Source organism: Colletotrichum karsti, assembly GCF_011947395.1.
Source record: "Colletotrichum karsti strain CkLH20 chromosome Unknown Scaffold5, whole genome shotgun sequence".
Classification (NCBI taxonomy): domain Eukaryota; kingdom Fungi; phylum Ascomycota; class Sordariomycetes; order Glomerellales; family Glomerellaceae; genus Colletotrichum; species Colletotrichum karsti.
This window is the reverse complement of record NW_024065905.1, coordinates 146,725-169,067: the sequence shown is the minus strand read 5'-3', so window position 1 is coordinate 169,067 and position 22,343 is coordinate 146,725. Positions and strand designations below refer to the sequence as shown.

The window sequence follows — 22,343 nt, the reverse complement described above, 5'->3', positions numbered from 1 at the left end:
TTCAGCCAGACGCTTTTCCCATCGCATCCATCTTTATCATCTCAGGGCTATCGAATTCCCCGGGCCCGGTGGTGCAACCGCCGAGAAACCGAGCCCGTACTCCTCCTCCCACTAATAACATCCCCTCCAAGTCGCTTTGCCTTTTGCGGGGAGACTCACAGCATCTGGTATCGAAACCTAATCTTCACGAGGGAAATTCTTAATTTTCCTCAAACAAGAACATCTATTCGAGCAAAGCTGCTTCAATAACAGTCACAATATCCCTTTTATCCCCTACTGTTACTCAGTCCGAACAACAACTATCCCTGGATCAGGCATCTTCTCCCACCAAGGTGTCGGACGGAAAACCTCCAGCACAAGAGATCGTGATCAGATTCAAAGAGAAATCTCCGAGCGACGCAGATTCCACCAGTCTTGCCTCAATAAAATAGATATCACGACAGGCCAAAAGTGTGGCCACTCCCGTCCTATTTGGAGAGTTTAACAAGAAAACTCACTTGTACGCTGCTTAAGTTGTCTTCGTGTTGAAGAACCCGGGCCCAGTCAACACCTAGACTTCCATTCCTCGCGCAGACGGGGCGTCAGGCCCTGACGTTCCCAATAAAGCAAGGGAATTGCTTCGGCTTGCAGCCTGCATCGCACCTACCAGACCGCATATAATGCTGCTCGGGGTGTGTTGAAGTACATGGTACTGCCCAGATGTCACTGGGACCTGCGGGTTTCATACAGAATGCAAAGGCTCATTCCCAAGATGAATCGACCAAGCTGAACCGGCGACACTTCGAAAACGACGATTTCCAGCAAAGAGATCACAGAGGACGGGGTAAAATGCTGAGGGAAAAGGGGTTCATGGAAAAGTGCCAGTCTCTAGAGAATAGGTTTCTCGCTGTAGACATCATGGGAGCAAACAGACCAACATTCTTGCGCAATGACATTGTCTCCTGCCACTGTCACACTGGACATGATGGAAAACGAATGTCTTTGCTCTTGTCCTTCTGTCTTTAGAGCTTGAGGCACCAGAAACAAAGATCATAATCTGTTTTCTATTTCCTCACCAAAGTTTGTTGAGTCCTACAGGCCCGGGCCCAGGGCCCTGGAGTCAATACTTAAGTGACTCTCACAGCAAGGGAGACTGGCTACCCGGAGGTTCAACTGTGAGGGTCATTTATTCCTCCTTTCCAATCAACCTATGATTGTAATATTTCATGCCGATCTTAAGGGTTGAACTTCCATGGAGTGTATCTCCTGAGTTGAAGCCCGCACTTCAACTCAGTCAGTTCAATCCCGACGAAACCGACAATAAGAACACACCCATCGCCCTCGACTCAGATTCAAACCCAATTTTGTTCTTTTATTTGTTGTAAGTATACCACAAGTGAAATGAATAAGACAAAAGAAGCTAGAACATCAACATACAGCATTTTGATCTAAAGACTATGTCGGCTTTCTATGAAATAGAAAATGGCTCCATTCTCGCCCAACACCACCACAGCCAACAGGGAACACCATTTATCACTGCTGAAATTATGCGAGCTACCATAATCCTATCAGTCATTCCCAAAACCAGAGGTCTGCGACTGCTGTTACGGTTCTGCGGAGGAAGTTCGTGAGCCTTAGATGATCGTCTGGCCTGTTCTCGGGCATAGAAAGCTGATGAGTCTTGATGTTTACTTGCCTTCCAGATTTGAGGAAGATCAACTTACTCGATGGATGTCAATCCAGACCCGACGTCGAATAAGCTCCCTGACCGAGTTGGAATGCCAATCAAGTGGGCGCGCCGGTGTCAGGTACGCCACAAGGGAGGGAGGTTCAGTTAAGAAACATCAAGCTTATTCAAATGTCTCCTCCCGCGCTGGCGAAGCTTCCCGCTCGCGCTATCCCCCGCTTCACTAGCATGAGGTAAAATTGGAACGAGACCTTCCGGGTTTTCTTACTGGCTCCGTATTCCTCACCTTTCCTCATTGCTCGCTGTCTAACATGCCACCCTAGATTTGGGTGTTCGCGCCGTCTAATTTAGTTGGCCGTTGACCATGTAGAACTTTCGGACCGAGACAACGGTTCAGCTCAGGGTCCATGGCTCAGATGAGGTGCTCTCTTCTTCTCTGTGGAGTACACTGACACATCTTCTTCTGCAGAGATGGACTGTCTGCAGAGGCTTCAGTTGGGTCTCCCTTGAACATCTCTGTGGTATTTCGACCAATTGAGTGAGAATGAATCGAGAGTGCCTGTCGCCGTTAGGGGAATGCTATGGCTGGAAACTGGTATGGAAGGAACACCGTAAAACTCTGATTGGCTTTGATCGCGTAGTCGTTTTCCTCGTTCTGACTTGATATGAGGCATCGCGCATGCGCCCTTTTAACCAGCTATATACGCTGCCTCGTCTACAAGTCTTCAGACAGAGAAGACCCGCTCTCTCGTTCATCATTCTCATGGGGACTTACTTCCCACGCCGCTCATTCTAGTCGCTCCTTTCCACACTCGTTTTCAACATGCTGATCTAACTATTGACAGCCTTTCCAAAATATTAATTGCTTTTCTCCTTTACCACTTCTACGACGGTTTGAGCCGTCCCTCAGCCCCAATCTTCCCGTCTCATCAGGCTTTGGCACGGTCGATAGCCGGTCAATATGTTACTCAAGTCATTAGTCGCTCTTGTGGCAGCGAGCGGTGCTCACGCAATCCCAGCCGCTGGTGAGAGATACACAAACTCCTCCTCCTCCTTTCTCTGCAACAAGGCCAAGTGCCAAGTACCGCCGCCTCCGCCGCCTCCACCACCCCCGCCATGCCCCACACCTCCGGAAGGAGGCCCGGGCCAAAACCGGTTCGGCTTCTCGGGAGAGCAGACGGCTACTTTTGCGCAGAACGGACCCCTGGCCACTCTCTCACCCAACATCCACTGGACATATGATACGGCACCGGCCACCAATGTCATTCCCATCCCCGCCAGCGAGGGTTCTCAGATGTACTACGGTGTTGGAGGTGAGCAAGGAACTCCTTCGTGAGCCCGAGTTGTCGCTTACACTGGGACATAGATCCTTCCAAACATGGTGCTTTCGCTTTCCTGACCTACTGGTTCACGGCCCCATCTGTCAATCTTGATCACTGCGATCACGTAGCTTCAATCGACTACAAGACGGAGGTACTCACCATTACTTTTGCGTCCGAGGAAGCCTATTGGCACGCCATCGATACATGGGTCACCAACGATGGTTTGATTCTCGTAGCTTTTGCCAAGGGCTGTGGTGACTACGCCAAGGGCGAGAGATGCTACTTCGAGGTTTCCGACTTGGACTTTGGTCCTCCTGGACTCGTCATCGCGGCTACTGGCAGACCGAGTCACCCTGACGATCTCGTTTCGTCTGGAGAGACGGAATGGGGATACTGGGCTCCGAGGAAGGGCGCCGGCGGACGCCAGAAGCCCAACTCCGGCAGTGCGTCCGGTCCCGGTTCCCCTTTCACCTGGGCTCCCGAGCCCAGTGTCCCACCGTCACCCGGAGGTTCCTATGGCTCTGGCTCAGGCTCAGGAGGGGCTCCTGGGGCTGCTGGTGGAAATCGACGACCCACGAATGTCATTGCCAGCCCTCGTCCATCCGGAACCGGCTCTGCGGGAGGTCTGGAACTGGAGTTTGATGATTTTGATCCCGAGACAGACCCAGCTACAGACCCAGCTCCGGCCCCGGCCCCGGCCCCTGCTCCTGCTCCTGCTCCGGCTCCGGCTCCGGCTCCGGCTCCGGCTCCGGCTCCGGCTCCAGCCTCGGACCCGGCCTCGGACCCGGCTTCTGCCCCGCCTGTGGATCAAGGGCAGCCTCCGGTGCAAGCAGACGATCAAGGTCAACCAGCAGTGCCTCCCGCAGACCAAGGTCAACCTGCGCCGCCTCCGGATCAGGGCCAACCGGCCGCTGATCCTCCGGCTGCACCTGCACCACCCCCGGCCTCAGATGCACCACCTGCCATGGACCCGTCCGGGGACACCAGCACGAGTGGCTTGACTGCCACACGATCTTGTGTTGCCCCGCCTGATGCGAAGTATGGCCTCCCGACCGCCTGCCTGGGTGAATACTTCGATGAAGACCTCGATGACAACCTCGGCTACGCCGACCTAAGCCCCGCAAGCAAGGCCTTCGTTCTCGACTTCGCTCCCGACTTCATCGACGAGTCCATCCCGCCGGAGTTCGGCATGGACCTGGACCCGTCGGATCCCAACTTCAAGCTCCGCCGACACCGCAACCGCAAGCGCATCTTCGGGTGGGTCGCCAGAGCAATCAACAAGTACGTCGTGCAGCCGGCGAAGAAGGTCTACCAAGCTGTTCAACAGGCGACTTCTATCGGCGGTAGCATCAACAAGGACTTCTCCTTTAAGGTCCCCAATCCGCAGTCGTCAAACCCTGGTGACAAGCAGCTGAAGGACCCCAGTGCGAAGCAAGCAGTGTCGCCATGGGGCGACTCTATTCTCTTGAAGACTTTCCAGAGCAACGGACAAAACACACAGGGGTTCATGAACGTCTACTGCGTCGGCTGCGGCGTGTCCGGAAACGCCAAGATCGCCGGTCGCGCGAGATGGACCCCGATTGGCGGATTCCTCGAGGGCCAGGTCGAGCTCCGAACGGATATCGTCTTCGTTCTGAAGATCGGTATCGACGCTCAGATCGTGTACTCTCGGGAGTTCAATTCGGATCTCATCAACGTCGGACTCCCGGGTCTCTCATTCGGCGTGGTCACCATCGGACCCCGTATCTCGGTCGGCACCAAGGTCGGGATCCAAGCAGCTGCCAAGGGACGACTTCTTGCTGGTGCGGAGATGGGTCTGCAGGATGCTCACGTTCTCATCGACTTTGTGGACTCCAGCCGAAGCACCAAGAGAGGCTGGGAACCCTACTTCAAGCCCGTCTTCGAGGCCTCTGGAGATCTGATGCTGTCTGCGACCCTGGGACTCCCGATCGGCATCAAGTGCGGTATCCAGATCAGTTCGTGGGATAAGTCCGTGGGTATAGTTGACGAGCCGTCCATCAAGGGTGTTGCCCAGGTTGCGGCCATGATTGGGAACGCCGGTGGGACCTTCGCGGCTGGTTTCACTGAGACGAACGGCTGCACGGGTATTGCGACGCAGATCAGCTGGCGTAACAGGTTGTACATCGACATCCTCGGCCTTAAGCAGATACCTCTGCTGGATACCAACGACAGACCTTTGGCTCGCAACTGCATCGCGTAAGTAAACCCTGTTGTTGATTTGGATTGAAACCATACTAACCATGCGTACATGTAGACTTCCTGCGCCTCCTGCTCCTCCTCCTCCTCCGGCCCTACCAGCACCTGACCCGGCTCTGGCTGCTGACCCGGCTCCGGCTGCTGACCCTGCTCCGGCTGCTGATCCTGCTCCTGCTGCCGACCCTGCTCCTGCTACCGACCCTGCTCCTGCTGCTGACCCGGCTCCAGCTGCTGACCCGGCTCCAGCTCCGGCTGCCGACCCGGCCCCAGCGGCGGATCCGGCTCCGGCTGCCGACCCCGCCCCGGCTGCTGACCCCGCCGCTGCCCCGGCAGACCCTGCCACACCACCGGCCGATCCTCCTGCGGATATACAGCTTGCTCTCCAACAGGGCCCGAGGGTAATCCCCAAGCGACAAGACGGCGAAGTCATCGACACAACAGTCAACGACTCAGGCACCGAAGATCTCTCTTACTCATCCGAACCCGTCGGCAACAACCCCTACTTCGACAGCGACGGCCGCGAATTCGCCCTTCTCGTCGATCCCTCCGGGTCGACAATCATCATCTCCTGCAGCAACGGAAACATGTACCCCGTCAGCGCCAGCGCCCCAGACAGCGAGGTCTGCTCCGAGCTCTGGGCCTCAGCCCAGGACGCGCTCATCTACGACGGAGCAGAGCGTCTGATGCACTACTACAGCAACACGATGTCCCTTCTTGGCGTCTCTCGTCTTCGCGTTGAGGCTGAGTTGGAGGCTCCTGTGGGTAGCGTCGTGGTGGCTTGGGCACCGTACTATGAGACCCCTGGAGGAACCGACTACTTCTACATCGCTGTTGACCCCAACGAGGACATCTTCTACCCAATTATTTGCGACTATGCCGATGGGACCGCCTCCAAGGTTTTCCTGGCTAAGGACCCTGTCGAGGGCGTGAACACTTTGCAGAGCGAAGATGTTATTTACACTGTCACGGGAGGCAGAGTAAGCAGCTGCCAGACCGTGGTGCTGAATCAGGGAACCAGGGAGGCATAAGTTGGTTTAATGATCGCGAGACATCGTTGTGTTTGGATACTGCGTTTCTCCCATGAGCATGTGCAAGAGATAACACGTATTTCCTATGTAATAATTAACATTTAATAATCAAAAGCTTATGACCATTGCAGTCTTTCAGGTACCCTTGTGTTGGGGACTCGTTGCAAGGCTGATGAAGGCTCAACTAGCTGACCCGAGAGCCTGCGGCTCTCAAATGAGGTAGTGGACTGTTAAGCCATACGGAAACTTGATAAATCGCGCAGATGGAAATATGTGATGTTCAAAATCCCAGCTGGCTTATGAAGGTTGAAGAGATTGTATTGGCTACATGCAACAAGCCCAGAGGCACAGCTAGATGAACCGCGCCGCATGGCTCACGATGTCCATGGGTATCACTAGGAGTAGCTATTTCAGACATTAGCAAGCTGGACAGTCAGATGATATTTACTGGAAGATGACGAGAGAAAACGAAAACAGATCATCTTAAACACAGAGTAACATTATATGAGGAAATAGGCGATCATCTGAATCAAATCATGAAAGAATAATCTAGGGTATCTGAATAAGCAGAGAATTTGCGCTAAACGACAGACAAAAGAACCAAAAGAGAACGAGGCAAACTCCCAATTACTGCCAGAATCGCACATCAGACAGAGTCGCATCTTGCTCCCCCAAGACACTGTAAAACAGGTCCATCTTCAACTCTTCAAGAGCCGGGTACACCCTTGCCTTAGGCGGCATCTCATCGGGTGAAAGATCTCCTTCCTTGACCATAAACTCATGAAGAGCTTTCTTCATCTCCGGCGGCGTGATCTTTGAATGATACAAGCTACCCAGCGCCTGAGCCCACATGCCTTTTACATGTTCGTCGCCCTTGTTGTCGTGTAGGTGCGGGCTCCGAGTCTTGATCTGATGGATGACCGCCGGGGAGTAAGAAACGGGAGCTCCGACGTACTTTGGATCCTGAATCGGCAAGTTGCTCAGCTCTTCAAGTAGATAGATGATCTCGTAGGGCTCAATAGCAAAGCCGCCCGCCATCTTCATGTGCTTCGCGAGACCCATGGACATCGCATGCTCGCCGGCATTGCCAGTCCGGATGAAGTTGTTGACGGGGCGGCCCGCAAAGTGCTCAAGTAGCTTGTTGAGCCACCCGTTCACCACTTGGGAGCTGCGTCCTTCCGGATCGTATTGGAGACTTCCGTCACGACACTTCAGCTTAGAACCCCAGGATATACGAACCATGATGTCCTGTCCGCCGCGAGTGTATCGCTCGTAGTAAAGTGCCGCGGCGTAGCACTCGCAGTACTCGAGGACGGAACTGGGCGAGTGGTTGTCAGCATCAATGAAGCCAATGTAGTCGAGACCTTTCCACGCCGCAAGAGCCATGCCCAGAATCATGCCTTCGCCTTTTCCATTGCGTATGAGACCGTCATCGCCCACGATATCCGAGGATCCTGCGGCGATGAAGGCCTTGGCCGCTCCCGGGTCCTTCTGGTGAATTGTGATGCCGCTGCGTTTTGTGAGTCTGCAAAAGCTTTCGAGCTTCTCGGCCTCTGCTGCGTATCTGTCAATTTCAGATCGACTGCTATTCGAGACGAGGATGATCAGGGAGTTGTGAGGGATGCCGGAGAAGACAGATTCGATGGTGTTTGGCGGTTCGTTCTTGCATAGTACAATGATTGCCATCTTGGACTGGATGGCGGCTATGTCACCGTCGGAGACTGCGTAAGATTCGGCGGTCGATTGCTCCTTGCTTGATGTGCTGGGACCAGACCCAGCCTTTAGCTCAAGAACCTCATGCAGCGAGGATATCTGTACCGAGCCAAGAGAGACCTCGCGCGGGTTCGTGATTGAGACTCTCATGATGAAGATGAATGAAGTGAACTTGGGGATGTTGAGGTGTTTTGGAGACTAAAGATGGCAATGTGGCTGGATAGAATGCGATTTTATAAGTAAACAGAAGTTTTGAATCTGGTAGGATGGAGATGGTGAATTTGAGACTGTAAGTAGAAGATTGTGAGATAAATTGGTGACCGTTGAACTAGGATGTATTTGGAACTCATCACGAATTCACCATGATTAAATATGATCTCTTTCTTTGTATAGAAAGTTGTCTGTGGTTTCTCGTTCTCAAACATCCCTCGTGTTCCCTATGGTTGCTGTCTTTGATGATAATCTTTCCAATGTCATTAAATTCTCATCACTTTGGTTGCAAACTTTGCTCCTAACCAAAGCGTCTTTATTTTACTCACAGCGCCTTTATGTGCCCAAAGCATGACCGGTTGAGGTCGAGAAGCGAAATAGAATATCATTGTGCTCTTGTACAAGCAAACAAATCTTGCGGCACAGGAGAAGGAGACCGAGTCCTGTGTAACCAGAAAAGTGTGGTCCTGTGTAACCAACACTCCTAAACGTGACTTCATCGCAAGTGCGATAAAGACTGATGAGTTGGAACACTAGAACGTATCCCTCGACCGAGGAAGTCACTGACAACTTCGTTTCCGCTTTCATTAGCTACAGTAGGTGGATTGAACATGGCGGAATGCCTCCTGCCGGACGCGTGATATCAAACTAGCCAGACTTAACAGTCTCACCACAGCTCAAAACCAACCCTGATCAGATTCATCTTATAAAGCCATCTTAGAACAACTAGATTACAACTATGTTATGTCATTACGAAGAAGCTTCAAGTTCAGGCGGTTATGTTCACTGAAGTGTCTGCATCAAAACATGACGAAGTACTCCTCATTTAGTCTGAGCTATCTAAGCAAAGTGGGACCAAGGTAACAACCTTTGTGGAGAAGTCGTTTACTTCGTTGTCAAAGGTTTAACACTTGTTTTCACTAATAATTCACCAGAAAGTAGACAAATTTGGTACCAAATGTGTTTTTATAATGTTACAAGTCTATCAAAATTGTACAGCCCTAGACTGAGCAAGCGCCAGTCTTCCACCCTTGCATGTATATCTTGTGCTTGCTTGGTATGACAGTGGCAAGGTGAGGGAGCGTTCATCGTCGAATGAAAAGTCTGAGGTGACCGAAGTCAAGCGTCGATGGCAGCCGATTAAGAAACCGCTTACTCGAGATCGAAGGCAGCAGGGCCGTTGTAGGACTGGACCTGGGCGTTGGGCTGGGTGGCGGTGACGAGCTGGTCGTTGGGGATCAGGTGGGAGCCAGTCTGGTTGGAGCTGGGGGTGACCGGCTGGGAGACGGTGAGGGTCAGGCCGGCGTCGGAGCGGACGACGTCGAAGGTGCGGGAGGAGTCGGTGCAGGGAGCCTCCTTGACGTCGGGGAGGTTGCTGGTGCCGCTGGCCTGGAAGAGGCCGGAGCACTTGACGCCGGTGGTCTCCATGGTGCCAGGCTGGATGACGGTGAAAGAGTAACTGAGATGGGAGTTAGTTGAGTTGACTAGAGACTCTGGATCGTGGTAACACTTACGAGCACTGGGAGCTGTGGGGGATGCAGCCAGCGGAGAACTCAGAGACCTTGAAGGTAACGTCGCGCTGCTGGATGGCGGCAGCGGAGGCGACGGCGGCAGAGGCGAGGATGGTGAGGAACTGCATTTTGATGGTTGTTTGGTTGGTTGGTTGGTTGGTAAAAGAGAGTTGGTTGAGTTGATTAGAGTTATTGGTAGTTGTAGGAGAGTTGAATGATTGTCTGTGGTGAGGATGAGGAGACAAGAACAACTTCCATCAGAAGAATCGGAGGTGTTATATACTAGAATTGTTGCCACGATCTCTCCAGACTTCGGTTGCCAAATACGAGGAATTGGAGTCTTTCCCGCTCGCAAATGACGATCAGTGCTGTTGATCTGTGGAGCTCAGCAATGCTTGACTCGTATTCGGGGGAGCCGGCTCCCCGCTATAGGAGAATAACGACGTCATATCACTCCAAGTCCCCTTTAACGTTATGTTAAGGTAACTAAAACAGGGAACAAAATCCACAGAGACTCAAGCCTCAGCCTTTTCGCTGGACCAAGGGACGCAAGGAAGCACCATCGAAGGCGCGCCGAAGCGACCCGGCTTGTGTTCATCCCAACACCGCACCGGGCCCCAGAAAGCTTGGAGTCAACCCCAGAAGCAAGGGGGGCGATTGTCACCTGCTTCCATAAATACAGACGTCTGTGTTGTTTTTCCCCGCTTCTCGGAAAGAAGCATCAGATGACACTTTATCCGCGACTTCGAAGCCTTCCCGCTTGCTATCGTGAGCATTTTGCCATGCGACGATATTGGGTGAGGCTCTGGACATGAATGTTTACTCGGCTGCGGTTCCTAGCCGGCGGGATCCCTCAAGACCGCTCACATACCTGTCGGAATGTCTCCTTTGACCCCTGGTTTGAGGCTCAAACGTGAACCTTGATGTTTCCATTCGCGAAATGGCTGAATGTGCTCGATGGACACCCATTTCGGTTGCGACGGCAGGAATTTGCTCAGGGACTCCGTCATGTCCACTCCAAAACCCACCATCGTCTATTTACAATAACACAACTGGAATCCGAGGTCGGTCGTGATCTCGAGTCACAGGGCATAGTGCCAGGGATGCGTTTCTCAAACCTGAGCGACCTCGCTTCCAAAATACGCACACCGCTATGCCAGTGGGATATCAGCCTTGCAGCCCTGTAGGACAAAGTGGGAGATGCGCACCTGGGTTGCAACAGGGATTCATGTACCCCTTTTGCATACAATTTTGATGCGAAGATACCAGAGTGGTCGCGACTTTTACAAAGAGTGAGTTGACAAGTATCATCTTCATGATGCCAAAAAAAACGTCGAAAAGTCCGATAGCTAGCCTAGCCTTAGCATGTTTTCTTTCTCGGAAAAATGAGGCCATTCAGAAACCTCATCCAGCTGTCAGGCGGCCTCTCCCCAGAAAATCGCGGCGCCCGGGCCGCCCGTAGGGCCGAGGAAATGGGGCCGGGAGCTCTTTTGGTGGGGTATCGGGGGAATCCACGGCCGAGACGGGAATCCCCCGTGTGTCAGATAAATAACACAGGCTTTCAGGCTATATTTGGAAGTGGCTGGGAGGAAAATCATGCCATGATCACTGTAATTGGTCGTGCAAGTTATGGTATGCACCACGAAATATTTCCCAATGTGACTGAATTGGGCAATTTTGATGGCGTTGATGTCTTTCTTTCGTTTCAAAATCCGAATTCCGCATAATGATGGCGTGCCGGATCGTACCGTTCCCATCCACCATGTCAATCTGCAATGCTGGTACACTGTTAGGGACCCTCGAGAGGCGGAAGGCAGACATCCGTTCTCGTCAACTCTCATGTCTTCTCAATGCAAGCCGTTCAGTAACCAGTATCGGCATACCACAAAAGTATGCTAGACTAGTCTCTATGGCTAGTCCTCGCCTATCCCTTTGTCCAGTCAGCTATTCTTAGAAATTGATTTGGACGGCAACACTGATGACGCTCCGTTCCTCGTATTCCAATGGCGATAGACAGATCGACGTTCATCCCAACGTTGGACGGACCCATTGCATCGACCGCTACTTATCACCGCCAATTCAACATGACTCGAGGACTTGGATACCGATAATCATCAGTTGGTGTTCTTGAGGTCATGTATTCTCCTCGCCCGATTTTTCCTTAGGCAGATGGTGCTTGAGCATCTAGATTCTAACTTTCCCAGATTGCTAATCAATTTCACATTTGACCGTTTGGTGCAGCAGTTGACTTCTTCCATCTATTAGTCATGGAAGCCTCAGCATGCTCTCACTGTACTACATTCTTTATCTTGAATAAAAATGATTACGGACCATTGTCAACTACGACACAAGATGGATACTGTATTGAAAAAGACCACAGAGCGTTGCAAATCACGGGAGAAGTCTCTCTTACTGTTTGCAATTTGCCAACCGTCTTCAAATTTCCGAGTCCTGCAGAAATAAGACCTGTTCTGAACCTACCAGAGCTTCTAATGAGTTGAAGCTATGGCTCTGCTGTGAAGGGTACGCTTAGTCCCGGAACTCGACCAAACCCGTCGGGATTCTATCAATTGTTTTATCTCACTGGCCATGATTCATATTCTCAGTCTGAAATCTGAGGGGAATAGACTTTGATTTCTATCTGCCGAGAGATGCCAATGTGGAAATTCGCCATGAGATTGACACGCCGAATCAGATGATCTGTCCACGACGAGCTTCGTAGGAAATCGACATTAACTCGACCCTCAGCAAGTAATCGGCCTCGGTCCCGGTGCGGTGTAAGCCTTCCCCCCATTGTTGGGTACACCGCCAGTTCCGTAGATGTTGATGAAAATAGAAGGGTCGCTTTGTTGGTACGCCCCTGGAAACTTGACCGTCGAGCTCGGCGAGAACGATCCAGATCCCGTGACCTTGATATTGGCGCACGAGATGTAGAACTGCGCTCCTTTCTGAGCATGGGCCGAGTGAAGAGCGAGCAGCTCGACGCGCAGAAAGTAGTCGCCTGGAGCAATACACTGAGGCAGGTTGAAGTAGCTCCAGCCACTGTTGCTGATCATCCTATCGACCGCCCACTTTCCGGAGGCGGCGTCGAGGTTGTCCTCCGCCACCTTGAACCAGTCGAGGCCCGTCACGCCGGTGGAGGCGGCGTTCGGAACCTTGGCGAGCCAGGCCGTGATGGGGCCCTTGTGGGATGCCGCAATCGGGTTGTCCGGGTCGCCGGGGAATTGCGCGCCGCCGATGACATGCTGCCACCAGGCACCGATCTTGTCTCCGGGGGCGACCGTGACGACTTCCTGCGACGAGGTGGCCACCTTGCCACAGATCATGTCCTGGGAGTTGACGTCCTCGGTTGGATTGTTCTGGTTTGGGGCCCGAAGTCCAGCCAGAGATCCGTATTCCTTTCCATTGACTGATATTTTCTATTGGTCAAATGGTTAGTAGAATTACCAAGAGATACTGGAGCCAGCAGTGGTGTACTTGGAAAATGCAGTGGCCATGAGCCAAGGCCGTAAAGGCAACCGCCGAGACAATTGATAGCTTCATGATGGGCTATGTGCTTCCGCAAGATAATCGGCAGTACGCCTCAAAAATAAACCTGATATCTACACTGCTTCAGATCAGAGCTTCTTAAAGTCCGCGATGCGAGATATATATAAGACCAGGCCAAGTCCTAGCCAGATCATAAACACTAGCCGGCTCGACATCGCCACTCCTCCGGAAGACAGGTCCATTACGCCGGCAAATGCGGGGCTAGAACGATTATCAAGGAAACATTTTCATTGAATGACAAGGATCACTATCAAGCCGTAATTGCGGAGGATCACTGCCAGCAATGTCCAGAAAACGTACATGTAGCTACGCTGAACCGAAAGGGCCGAAAGCAATCTTTTGTCGAAACCACCGGACTTTCAATTATATTGAACGGAGTTGAACTGAGCCCTATCGGGTCATGCGGAAGCTTGCTACCGATTGTATTGAAATGGCAGGCTGGTTGGTCGAGATCCAATTTAGGCGAAATGCCACAATGAATCCATTTCCCGACGCTCAGCCGTTTGCCTATAGAAGGTGGGTAGATATGAGCCCAACCACGGCACAGTAATTAGTCTACCAATCGGCACTTCTCACAGTTACTTACCAGATTTCTAGCTTGGTCTTGGGTCGCCGATCCATCTCTATGGATATATTGCCTTCCAGATCGGGTGGTAATGTCTACCCTCCGTGACCTCTCCGTCTGTTCTTCGATGAAAGACTTTCTATCATGATAGGACCCGGGTGAGATTCTGATGTGACCCTTCTGCCAGCACTTAAGCTCCCATAGTTTCCATGCCTTGCTTCTAGGCAAGGAATTCGCATCAGCTATCTAGGCGGCAACAAGATGGCGCCCTGCATCGACTTGTCAGAGGACCGAGATGATATGAACACATCAGACGAGCGCTTCCTCCGCGATTAGAAATTCTTTTGTACATATTGTTGCGCAATTAGGAACTGGATCTTCATCACAAAAATAATCGGAAACCCGTGGCGGTACTCAGGGCCAAAGCCGAGCACAAGCTTTTTAAAGGCGCGAGAAATTGTAGTACCCGTGGAGACATCAGAAGATATCTTCTTTCTCTGTCTGAAACTAAGTTTCAACTACGGTTGACGGTCCGAGGGCGAGAGCCTCTTTTCATTCCATCAAAGATTGTACGGGCCCAAACACCTTTCGGGGTATCGGGTCGCGGCAATGCGACATAGACCTACATGTATATTACCCTTTAATATGAGGCTCCGTGGAGGATTACACTAGAAACCCCATATGGGATAAACTGTGCTCTCGCATGATTATGCTTGTCGTTCGGACTACTAAGGCGTGTCTTGTTAAACCCTTTTGCCTCAACTGAATGGCGAAATCCCTCGGAACCAGCGTCAGGGACTGTATCAATGCTGTTATCGTTCACAGCCACATGTTTGAAGACGGACGTGTTGCAAACTCTTAGTACATGTAGCAATAAGAATATGCTGTTGTCTGTCTTGCACAGTTACGTTTCCGCAATCTCTTTCAACCATTTCCGGCTTGTGTCTGTTTCCTGTTCGCCTAAGAGCCCCATGTGCCAAGGTTGAAGGCTACAACAAGGGTAGCTCTCGGAATTGATGCGTTCGTCACTCAAACGCGTGTTCCCGGTTTCCCGAGGCCTTCGGGGGGTACAGCCTTTTTCTCTACTCAGAAATGAACAATGACTTGTAGAACATGACTCTCGATGCGAGACAAAGCGAGCCTGTCGGTCGATGCATATTTGCTCCGGAGTTTCTCCTCTCACAAGCAAAAGCAGCCTCACCCCGGGCGAAACATCACAAGGATGGAAGAAGCCGCCAATTCGCTGGGAATACGTATGCCAATTGTAAGGATGTGCATAATTCGTCTGCTGGGAGCCATGAGTCGTGAAGAGAGAAAACAAGCATTTCCTCCGCATCCTGTCCATATCAGAGTTTCGGCATGCCCCATGCATCAGCGTGTGCAGAGGTAAGCCTGGATGATTCTACTAAAACCTAATGTTGCCCCACGTCTTTTTTGCTGCCCATCCTCCCCCCGCAGTTCGTCTACAACTCATTGTTTCTACTCAATGACTGTCATAGCTTTTCCTCGACAATCACGTTGGGCTTGGGAAGGGCGACACGATGGCTCAGGAAGCTGGCCCGGTGGGTGCCTTTCCACCGCCACCTGGGCGAACACCAAATTTCGACCACCCAGAGGATCTGGGTCGGACGAGCCTGACGGTGGGACTGGCGATCATGGCCGGCTTCACGACCGTGATGTTTGGCCTGAGAAACTACGCCAAGAAGACCATTACCTCTCAATGGTACACCGAAGACTGTAAGTAGCAGATTACACGGGTGCGTGACGACGTACGAAATGTTACTGACCACGTGCATGATCAAGGGACCTGCATTGCAGCATATGTAAATCCATGGTCGCTTATATGTATCATCTGACCCGTCTAACGACCTGTAGGGGCTTTGGATGCTCTACATCAGCACCGTTCTCGTCAGTGAGTGTAACACTTCTCGAAAACAAGAGGATCACGCTGCTGATTTACTTCATAGTGGCCCATTATGGCGAAGGCTATCACGAATGGGAGGTCACAAAGGAAGCGTATAAGGAGATACTCCGAGTAAGCCGGAGATTCGTGAATATTAGGGTGCATGGGATGCTGACCCTTCTTAGTGGCTCTACGTCGGTTCTATCCTTTACTGCCCAGCAGCCTATTTCACCAAAGTCACACTTCTACTCCTGGAGGCACGGGTTTTCGCCGTATACGAAAAGGTTTCCAGGGGTGTTTTCATCTTCATAACGGTATTGCTGATTTGCTACGTGCCGATCATGCTACTAAAAGCGGTGGTGTGCATACCAATCGCGGCAGCTTGGGATCAGGACGTCAAACCTGCGAATTGCCTCAACCAGCGGAAAGTGTTCATATCCGACATGTGCTTGGGCGTGCTCACAGACTTGGTCATTCTCATCTTGCCCTTGGTTCTGACGTTCTCGCTCCACATGCCCATCTGGACCAAGATCAAAGTGGTAGCCCTTTTGGGTGCCGGCGGAGTAGCCACTGGGGTATCGATTTATAGGCTTTACAAGGCTATTTTGTTTCTCAATCCGACTGACACTACCGAGGGGTTTGTACTATTGGATATCACGACGTAAGTCTCGTGTTCCTCTCCTTAGATATTGGCTGTTTATTGACCATACGGATAGGGCCTTGGAATTGGCAATTGGGCTCGTTTGTGCATGTCTACCGGCAATTCATCTCTTGGTTCAGAGAACAAACGATGCTAAGGAAATATCACCGAATAGGCCAAGAACACGCCGAAGTGAGGCCAGGAATCAAGGAGAGCATGCGACCGCAATCTGGTACCGATGGACGAAGGAATCTTGAACCAGGTCGTCATCCAATGACACACGTTCGACTTCGGCTCACGGCGTTTCTATAGGATCTCCGACTCTCGATCTAACAACGGCCAACAATAACTGGGGTTACGATGCGAAAGCGACGTCAGTAGATGGGCGTCGGGAAGGTTGGCTACGGCAAGCCGAGGATGTAATTGTCGAGGGTGAACTTGTTGCGCTTCCCCAGCAAGTGGATGCAATAGGAGAGGTTCATCAAGACTGGGAGGCGGCGTGGAATCGAAAGTTGCATGCAGAAAGTCACGCTTCTGAAACAACGGAAAAGCATCATACGATGGATATAGTATGATGCAAGTGTTGTAGTCTATTTAAACTTATCGCACTATACCCACCCAATGCACATTTACGAATAACAGTTTCAGCCAACCGAGACGAACATTCCTGTATGATTTTGTAAATCCGAGATTGTAGGCATTTACTTATATGATTATTTCCAGAACTGTTTGGTGACTCAAACCACACTTATCGAACCCTCATTTTGGGATAAGTTGGTTGATTGACCCGTTGATGCCGTTGCTCAACGACCTCAACAAATCCTGCGTCTAAGCCTCGGGGCGGATAAGTTCGTGATCGACCCTTTTCATCGGTTTGTCGGTCCTTTGCTTGTCGTCCCTCTCGATTCAAGGGCTCGAAGGGTGCTCTCTGAAACTTTCTTTTGTCCCCCGGCGGATGCTCCATTACCCCAACGACGACATTCTCGTTCTTGCCATCCACATTCGCGACGCGAACAGCCGCTCTGGTTTGTTGGGGATCATTCAGAGGTTTGCCGTTAGCCGGTCCCATGACGTTAGCCCGCTCCCTAGGATGAATCTGCCGATTGACTCGGCTAGCAGATGCACACGGTCGATCATAGTCGAATCGAAATTGTGCATTCGGTGTTGGAATTGGGTATTCGTGAAGGCCACCAGCGGGCCCTTGAGAGTTCTTGGGGCCTGTCGTGTAGCTTTCGAAAGTTTGAGTTTGAACCTTTTTGTCGCCTTCCTGGTTTCGGTATACATGAGGGTATTTGGATCGTGTCCTAGTGCCGGGCTTTGGAACATCCTCAAGATCATGAGGGACGTTGACAGCTGGAACAGCCCCATTCGCGGTACGATATTGCTAAATGAGCGTTGTTATGAGTGATACGATCACATAAAAAACGCAGAGTATGGCAAACTCGACGACGTGCCCAAGTGCCGTGACCAGACGTACCAGCTGATTCTCCTTGTTGTCGGTGTTGCGCCTCTGAGGGGCGGAGTTCTTGTTACCCATTGTGACTGGGATGGCGAGATGCGTGATGGGTTTTAGAAAGTGAAGTAGTGTACGAGATACAGTCTCAACTGATACGGGAGGGACCCAACAAGAAATGCAGAGCTACTTCACCAGGAAGTATGAATCTCTCTTGAGAGCGGGACGATCTCGAAAAGATGCAAGAGAGCCTCGCAACACCCATCTTTATAGGACTGTTCCCGCCATGAAGACTACTAGCCGCCCATCTATAATTATGTATCATTTCTGGCGTCTTGAAACAGTCATGGCATTGCAGGTCAGCGTTGGAGACTTTGGTACTTGGCCTGTCAACATCAATCTGAACGTCTGGCGATGATGTTGGCACGGCCGAACCCCAGCAAAACCTTAATCAGACCAGGCAAAAAATACGAGAATATTGACGCCGGGCCCAGAAACCTTGTTACAGTTGCTCTGTTGTTGGTCCGGCTGCTCATGGTCGGTGGCTCGCCTTGGCCTATTCCGACCCTGGCCAGCCGGTAACAGGCCGAGTGGGCTGTGTTGTCAGCGGCCCCGGTCGGCGCTTAACTCTTCACGGCCCGGCGAAGAGACCCGACCAACGGCGAAGCGCTTACTCCTCTTTCACAGCCACAATCTTTGGAGAACGGTAAGTTCTGTCACTCTTATCATCAACCTGTGCTCCTCGTTTCAAACGAACTTTTTATCGCGTACTTCTTAAGCCGATTTTCATCCTTCCAGATTCATTTATCGATCCCATTCAACCTTTTCCCGCATTCACAACATGGCTATCAGCAGCGTTGCAGAAATCCAAGCCGATACCTCTCATGAGCCTTGGAGAGCTGAGCTCGAAGAGCAAATCGAAGTCGATGAGAGCTGGGGAGATCAACAAAACACCGAGGCATCTGCAATCATTCTGAAGATGTTTTTATCATTCCCTGAAAAGGGGTTCGTAGCAGCGTTAGAGGCTGCTCTTCAGATTGGCGCCGATTACTGGGCGAAGTTTCTCCCTTCCAGCCAGGATCCTCTCAACAGGCCTTACAGGTTGGAAGACAAGGGAATACCGCAGTATCTGGCAAGGCTATATGACTTGATTCTTACTCAGTCTTGGTTGTTGCCTTACCACGACTCTCGCCAGGACTTGTTGGTCAGGCTTTTGATCGAGCTCAAGAATCTGCCTAAAGTCTCATACAAGAGCGAGGGGGTACATTACGCTGTTGTTCCTATTTATCGGACTGTCTCAGCTAACCCATTTTTATAGAGAGAACACCATGCATACCACGACGATCCTGTTTTCGGTATGATGTGTGAGGACAACTGGAATGCTAAGTTCGGTATGCTGAAGAATTCGCTCCCTTTGAAATGACTTTAACAGCTAATTTTACGAAGCCGATGGCCCTGAGCCCGAGGATCCAAAGTTGAAAGAAGACTTCATCTTAACTTGCGATGAATGGGTCAACTTTTCTTCCTTCCAAGCCCGCTATCACGGGGCCGAGATCTACGAGCCATGGCCGTCCCATTTGAAGTACCCCAGCATCGACGTGTCCATGGCTCTGGAGAAAGATCTTCCTGGCGGAAAGCTGGGAGAGTGCCGACTTTTGGTGGCATCTGAGTGGATTATTCACGCTGGGAAGGTCATCTATGAGGATATGAGGAAAACGAATGAGCCTAAGTGGGGGCTCGAGAAGTGGAATCGCTGGGGATCGAGGTTCAAGGAAATCCTCGACCAAGGACATCAAAGTGACGAAGTGAACAGAAACCTGAGTGCAGCCTTAGATCAAATGGTGTCCCTCGGTTTGACAGGTCTGAAGATGGATTAGCAGAAAGGTAGCTTGAATGGTAATATGATTCGGTTTCAGGCTTGAGTTCAATGTTGGGCTGATGAACCTGTCTAAGCTGTTCCATGACATTATCTATGTTTCTGTTTCACGATTGATGGGCAAATAGATAGAAAGTTTGAAAAGCCTCGTTTGAAAGTCTCACAACGCGCAACCTTTGTTCTTGGACTGAGGTGTTTATTGGCAGTGCTCGAGAATAAGAGGAGAAGTATCAAGAATCTCGTTACAAGGTGGACGTTGCCGAGCTTTTTTTGCGCTCTCGCATACCCGTTGCCCGTAAGTATGATTGTTCGCTCAAGACAAGGCGACCTTCGCACCTCCAGGTACCAATTCAGTGAACACGCGCTCAGGATCGTACTTGTCCCTGATTTCCTTGAGCTTCTTCAGGTTCTCAGCTCCGTAAGCCGGGAAAGTCTCAGGGATCTGGGTCTTCTGAATGTCGCTGAGGTACATGAACGGGAGAGGTCCAAGCCCAGCCTCGGTAAGTCTCTCGCGAATCTTGACGTTGGCTTCGGCGTGGACACCAAACACGCGCTCGTCGTCTGCGGGGTTTGTCCACAGAGGGCTCTCAACATACCAGATCGCAGGGCCGTCGTCCGCGCCCAAGGCCATAGCGTTCTCAGGCGCCGAAACAACGATGGGGGTGATCGGAAGCATGCTGAAGGCGGTTGAGAAACCCTCGACGTCAGCCAGAGATGCGATTGACTCGTAGTACGTGTCAAAAGCGATTCTCGCGGCTCTGGCATCGGCCTTGCTGGTGAGCCAGTGGAAGGTCGCGCGTGTGCCGAGAGGAGGAGCGTAGTTGAATCGGTTCGACCACTCGCCGATGGTCGTGCGCGTCATGTTGCCGGTCTTGATCGGTAGGACGGGTGCGGTGAAGTTCTCCAATCCCAAAGGAACGTCGCCCTCGCCGCTGTACCACAGATATCCGTCGAATGAGATCTCGCTGCTGCGGGATGGCACCCAACGAGTCTGACCCTCGAAGGAAGCCTTGGGGTGTTCCGCGCCGTGGAGCGCAAACTGCTCAACACTCTTGATGTATTGCTCCGAGACACCGGGTCCCCATGAGACCGTTCCGATCAGGGCCGACGAGACAGGGAGGGTGTTGAGAACAGCCCCGGTGACAACGCAGTAGTTGTTGCCGCCTCCGATAAGAGCCCAGAAGAGGTCGGCATTTTCGTCGGCGCTGGCCGTAACCAGAGTTCCATCCGCAAGAACGCACTGAAGCAAGATTAGATCGGGCGTTACAGTCAACCGGGCAGAGGTCCTCTCGAAGGCGTAGGAATACTCACATCCAGAGACCTAGCGACGTTCGCCATTCCGAATTCGTAGGACATGAAACCAAACGGGCCACCTCCGAGGATTGCGCCAATGACTCCACCATTACCGGAGCGAATGCCGTTGGCGGAGACGTTGAACTGATCCAGATAGGCGTACAGAGGGGGCCAAGTAATTCCCGATCCAATGGTGACAGTCTGGCGGTCATCAGAGATAGCCATGGTGCTCAGGTTCGTCATAGCCATCAGAATACCCTCCGGACCGATATTGGCAGCGTTGTCGATAGGCATGGCACCTCCGCTGCGAATACCAAATTGGACCTGGTGCTCCTTGAACGTAGCAACGGCGAACTGTACGTCCGCCGGAGACTGCGGTGCGAAGACACAAGACGGCCCAAGATGAGTGATCGAGGTCCAGGACACTACGTACAGTTAGCATCATCGGAACACCCTCAAAAGTGCAAGAAATGTGTGGAAGACGCCTACATTCATTCTCATGCTTGTATCGGGCCGAGTCGGGAAAGAATGTCTTCTCAGGGTGCTGAGAAGCTAACGCATTGCATCCATCGTCAACGGCAGCAGATAGCACACCCGCAACGAATGCGGTGAGCCCGAGGACCGAGCTCTGATGGAACATTTTGATCTGAACGAGCGCAATAGGAATGAGTGACAATCTTCAGAAGATGGATGGTAGAGACGATGTGCGATGGATGCTTCTAAACCTCTGTCTTTCGATGGGCGTTGTCATAACTATCTTATATAGCCGCCAGCGCCATGACATGAAAGCCGCGAAAGGGACGTTACGCTGTGTTGCATTCTCGCGAAAGCATCGTTTGCGGGTGTAAGCTCGCCGTGAACCACGTGCTCGGTCCCTAAACCTGGTTGACATCACTTTAGCACGAGTTAATCTTCCGAGCTCATCTATTTCAAAAAGTCTGGGCAGACCACAAGATATAGTGCCAAGGCACTTAAGCAGCATGGCTGTTCACCACTAGCGCATCCGTGGTAACCTAATGGCGTGGCCTCGCCACTTGAGAAAACAACTGGAAGACCGGAGTTCGATATCCATAAAGGCAAAGACGGAAAGTTACAGTGAATCACTAAAGCGAGCCAGGGGATGAGTCCGAAAGAGATATGACTGGGCAGAGGTGTTTAGCGAAGGCGGGAAGCACGCTGCAGCTCCTAAGGTACTGCGGGGCAGCTCCGAGGAAGAAAAGCGATAGCGAGTATGCCGACCAGTCCGGACATCAAGTATTAGTGCAAGGATGACGGCGAGGACTCGTGGCTGGGGAACTAATACCCCATGTTGAGAAAGGGGTCGTGTTCAGAAAACCCGGGGGCTCTGGATGGGGCCGGAAGTGGACTCGGCGCCGGCCGGCGATACTGACCACACC

General features: G+C 51.8%; 7 protein-coding genes across 7 annotated transcripts; 3 read left to right on the top strand and 4 right to left on the bottom strand.

The window, feature by feature from the left end:
- Window positions 1-2,627: 2,627 nt before the first annotated feature.
- Window positions 2,628-6,233, top strand: CkaCkLH20_02056 (uncharacterized protein; the record flags this gene model as incomplete). The annotated part of the gene is made up of 3 exons (XM_038884775.1): window positions 2,628-2,979; window positions 3,033-5,205; window positions 5,264-6,233. 3 exons carry the CDS (start codon window positions 2,628-2,630, stop codon window positions 6,231-6,233), a joined length of 3,495 nt encoding a protein of 1,164 aa, XP_038749563.1.
- A 627-nt stretch (window positions 6,234-6,860) lies between these two features.
- Window positions 6,861-8,096, bottom strand: CkaCkLH20_02055 (isoflavone reductase family protein; the record flags this gene model as incomplete). Its single annotated transcript, XM_038884774.1, has 1 exon — window positions 6,861-8,096. One exon carries the CDS (start codon window positions 8,094-8,096, stop codon window positions 6,861-6,863), a length of 1,236 nt encoding a protein of 411 aa, XP_038749562.1.
- Window positions 8,097-9,308: 1,212 nt separating this feature from the next.
- On the bottom strand, window positions 9,309-9,795 carry CkaCkLH20_02054 (22kda glycoprotein; the record flags this gene model as incomplete). Its single annotated transcript, XM_038884773.1, has 2 exons — window positions 9,309-9,615; window positions 9,671-9,795. 2 exons carry the CDS (start codon window positions 9,793-9,795, stop codon window positions 9,309-9,311), a joined length of 432 nt encoding a protein of 143 aa, XP_038749561.1.
- Window positions 9,796-12,411: 2,616 nt separating this feature from the next.
- CkaCkLH20_02053 (endoglucanase ii) lies at window positions 12,412-13,210 on the bottom strand (the record flags this gene model as incomplete). Its single annotated transcript, XM_038884772.1, has 2 exons — window positions 12,412-13,086; window positions 13,145-13,210. The coding sequence occupies 2 exons, from the start codon at window positions 13,208-13,210 to the stop codon at window positions 12,412-12,414; spliced, it is 741 nt and encodes a 246-aa protein (XP_038749560.1).
- Window positions 13,211-15,322: 2,112 nt separating this feature from the next.
- Window positions 15,323-17,897, top strand: CkaCkLH20_02052 (uncharacterized protein; the record flags this gene model as incomplete). The annotated part of the gene is made up of 7 exons (XM_038884771.1): window positions 15,323-15,518; window positions 15,585-15,604; window positions 15,657-15,693; window positions 15,749-15,816; window positions 15,870-16,345; window positions 17,633-17,697; window positions 17,755-17,897. 7 exons carry the CDS (start codon window positions 15,323-15,325, stop codon window positions 17,895-17,897), a joined length of 1,005 nt encoding a protein of 334 aa, XP_038749559.1.
- Window positions 17,898-18,618: 721 nt separating this feature from the next.
- On the top strand, window positions 18,619-19,654 carry CkaCkLH20_02051 (uncharacterized protein; the record flags this gene model as incomplete). The annotated part of the gene is made up of 3 exons (XM_038884770.1): window positions 18,619-19,038; window positions 19,096-19,168; window positions 19,224-19,654. The coding sequence occupies 3 exons, from the start codon at window positions 18,619-18,621 to the stop codon at window positions 19,652-19,654; spliced, it is 924 nt and encodes a 307-aa protein (XP_038749558.1).
- A 312-nt stretch (window positions 19,655-19,966) lies between these two features.
- Window positions 19,967-21,586, bottom strand: CkaCkLH20_02050 (uncharacterized protein; the record flags this gene model as incomplete). Its single annotated transcript, XM_038884769.1, has 3 exons — window positions 19,967-20,893; window positions 20,965-21,371; window positions 21,436-21,586. 3 exons carry the CDS (start codon window positions 21,584-21,586, stop codon window positions 19,967-19,969), a joined length of 1,485 nt encoding a protein of 494 aa, XP_038749557.1.
- Window positions 21,587-22,343: the final 757 nt, after the last annotated feature.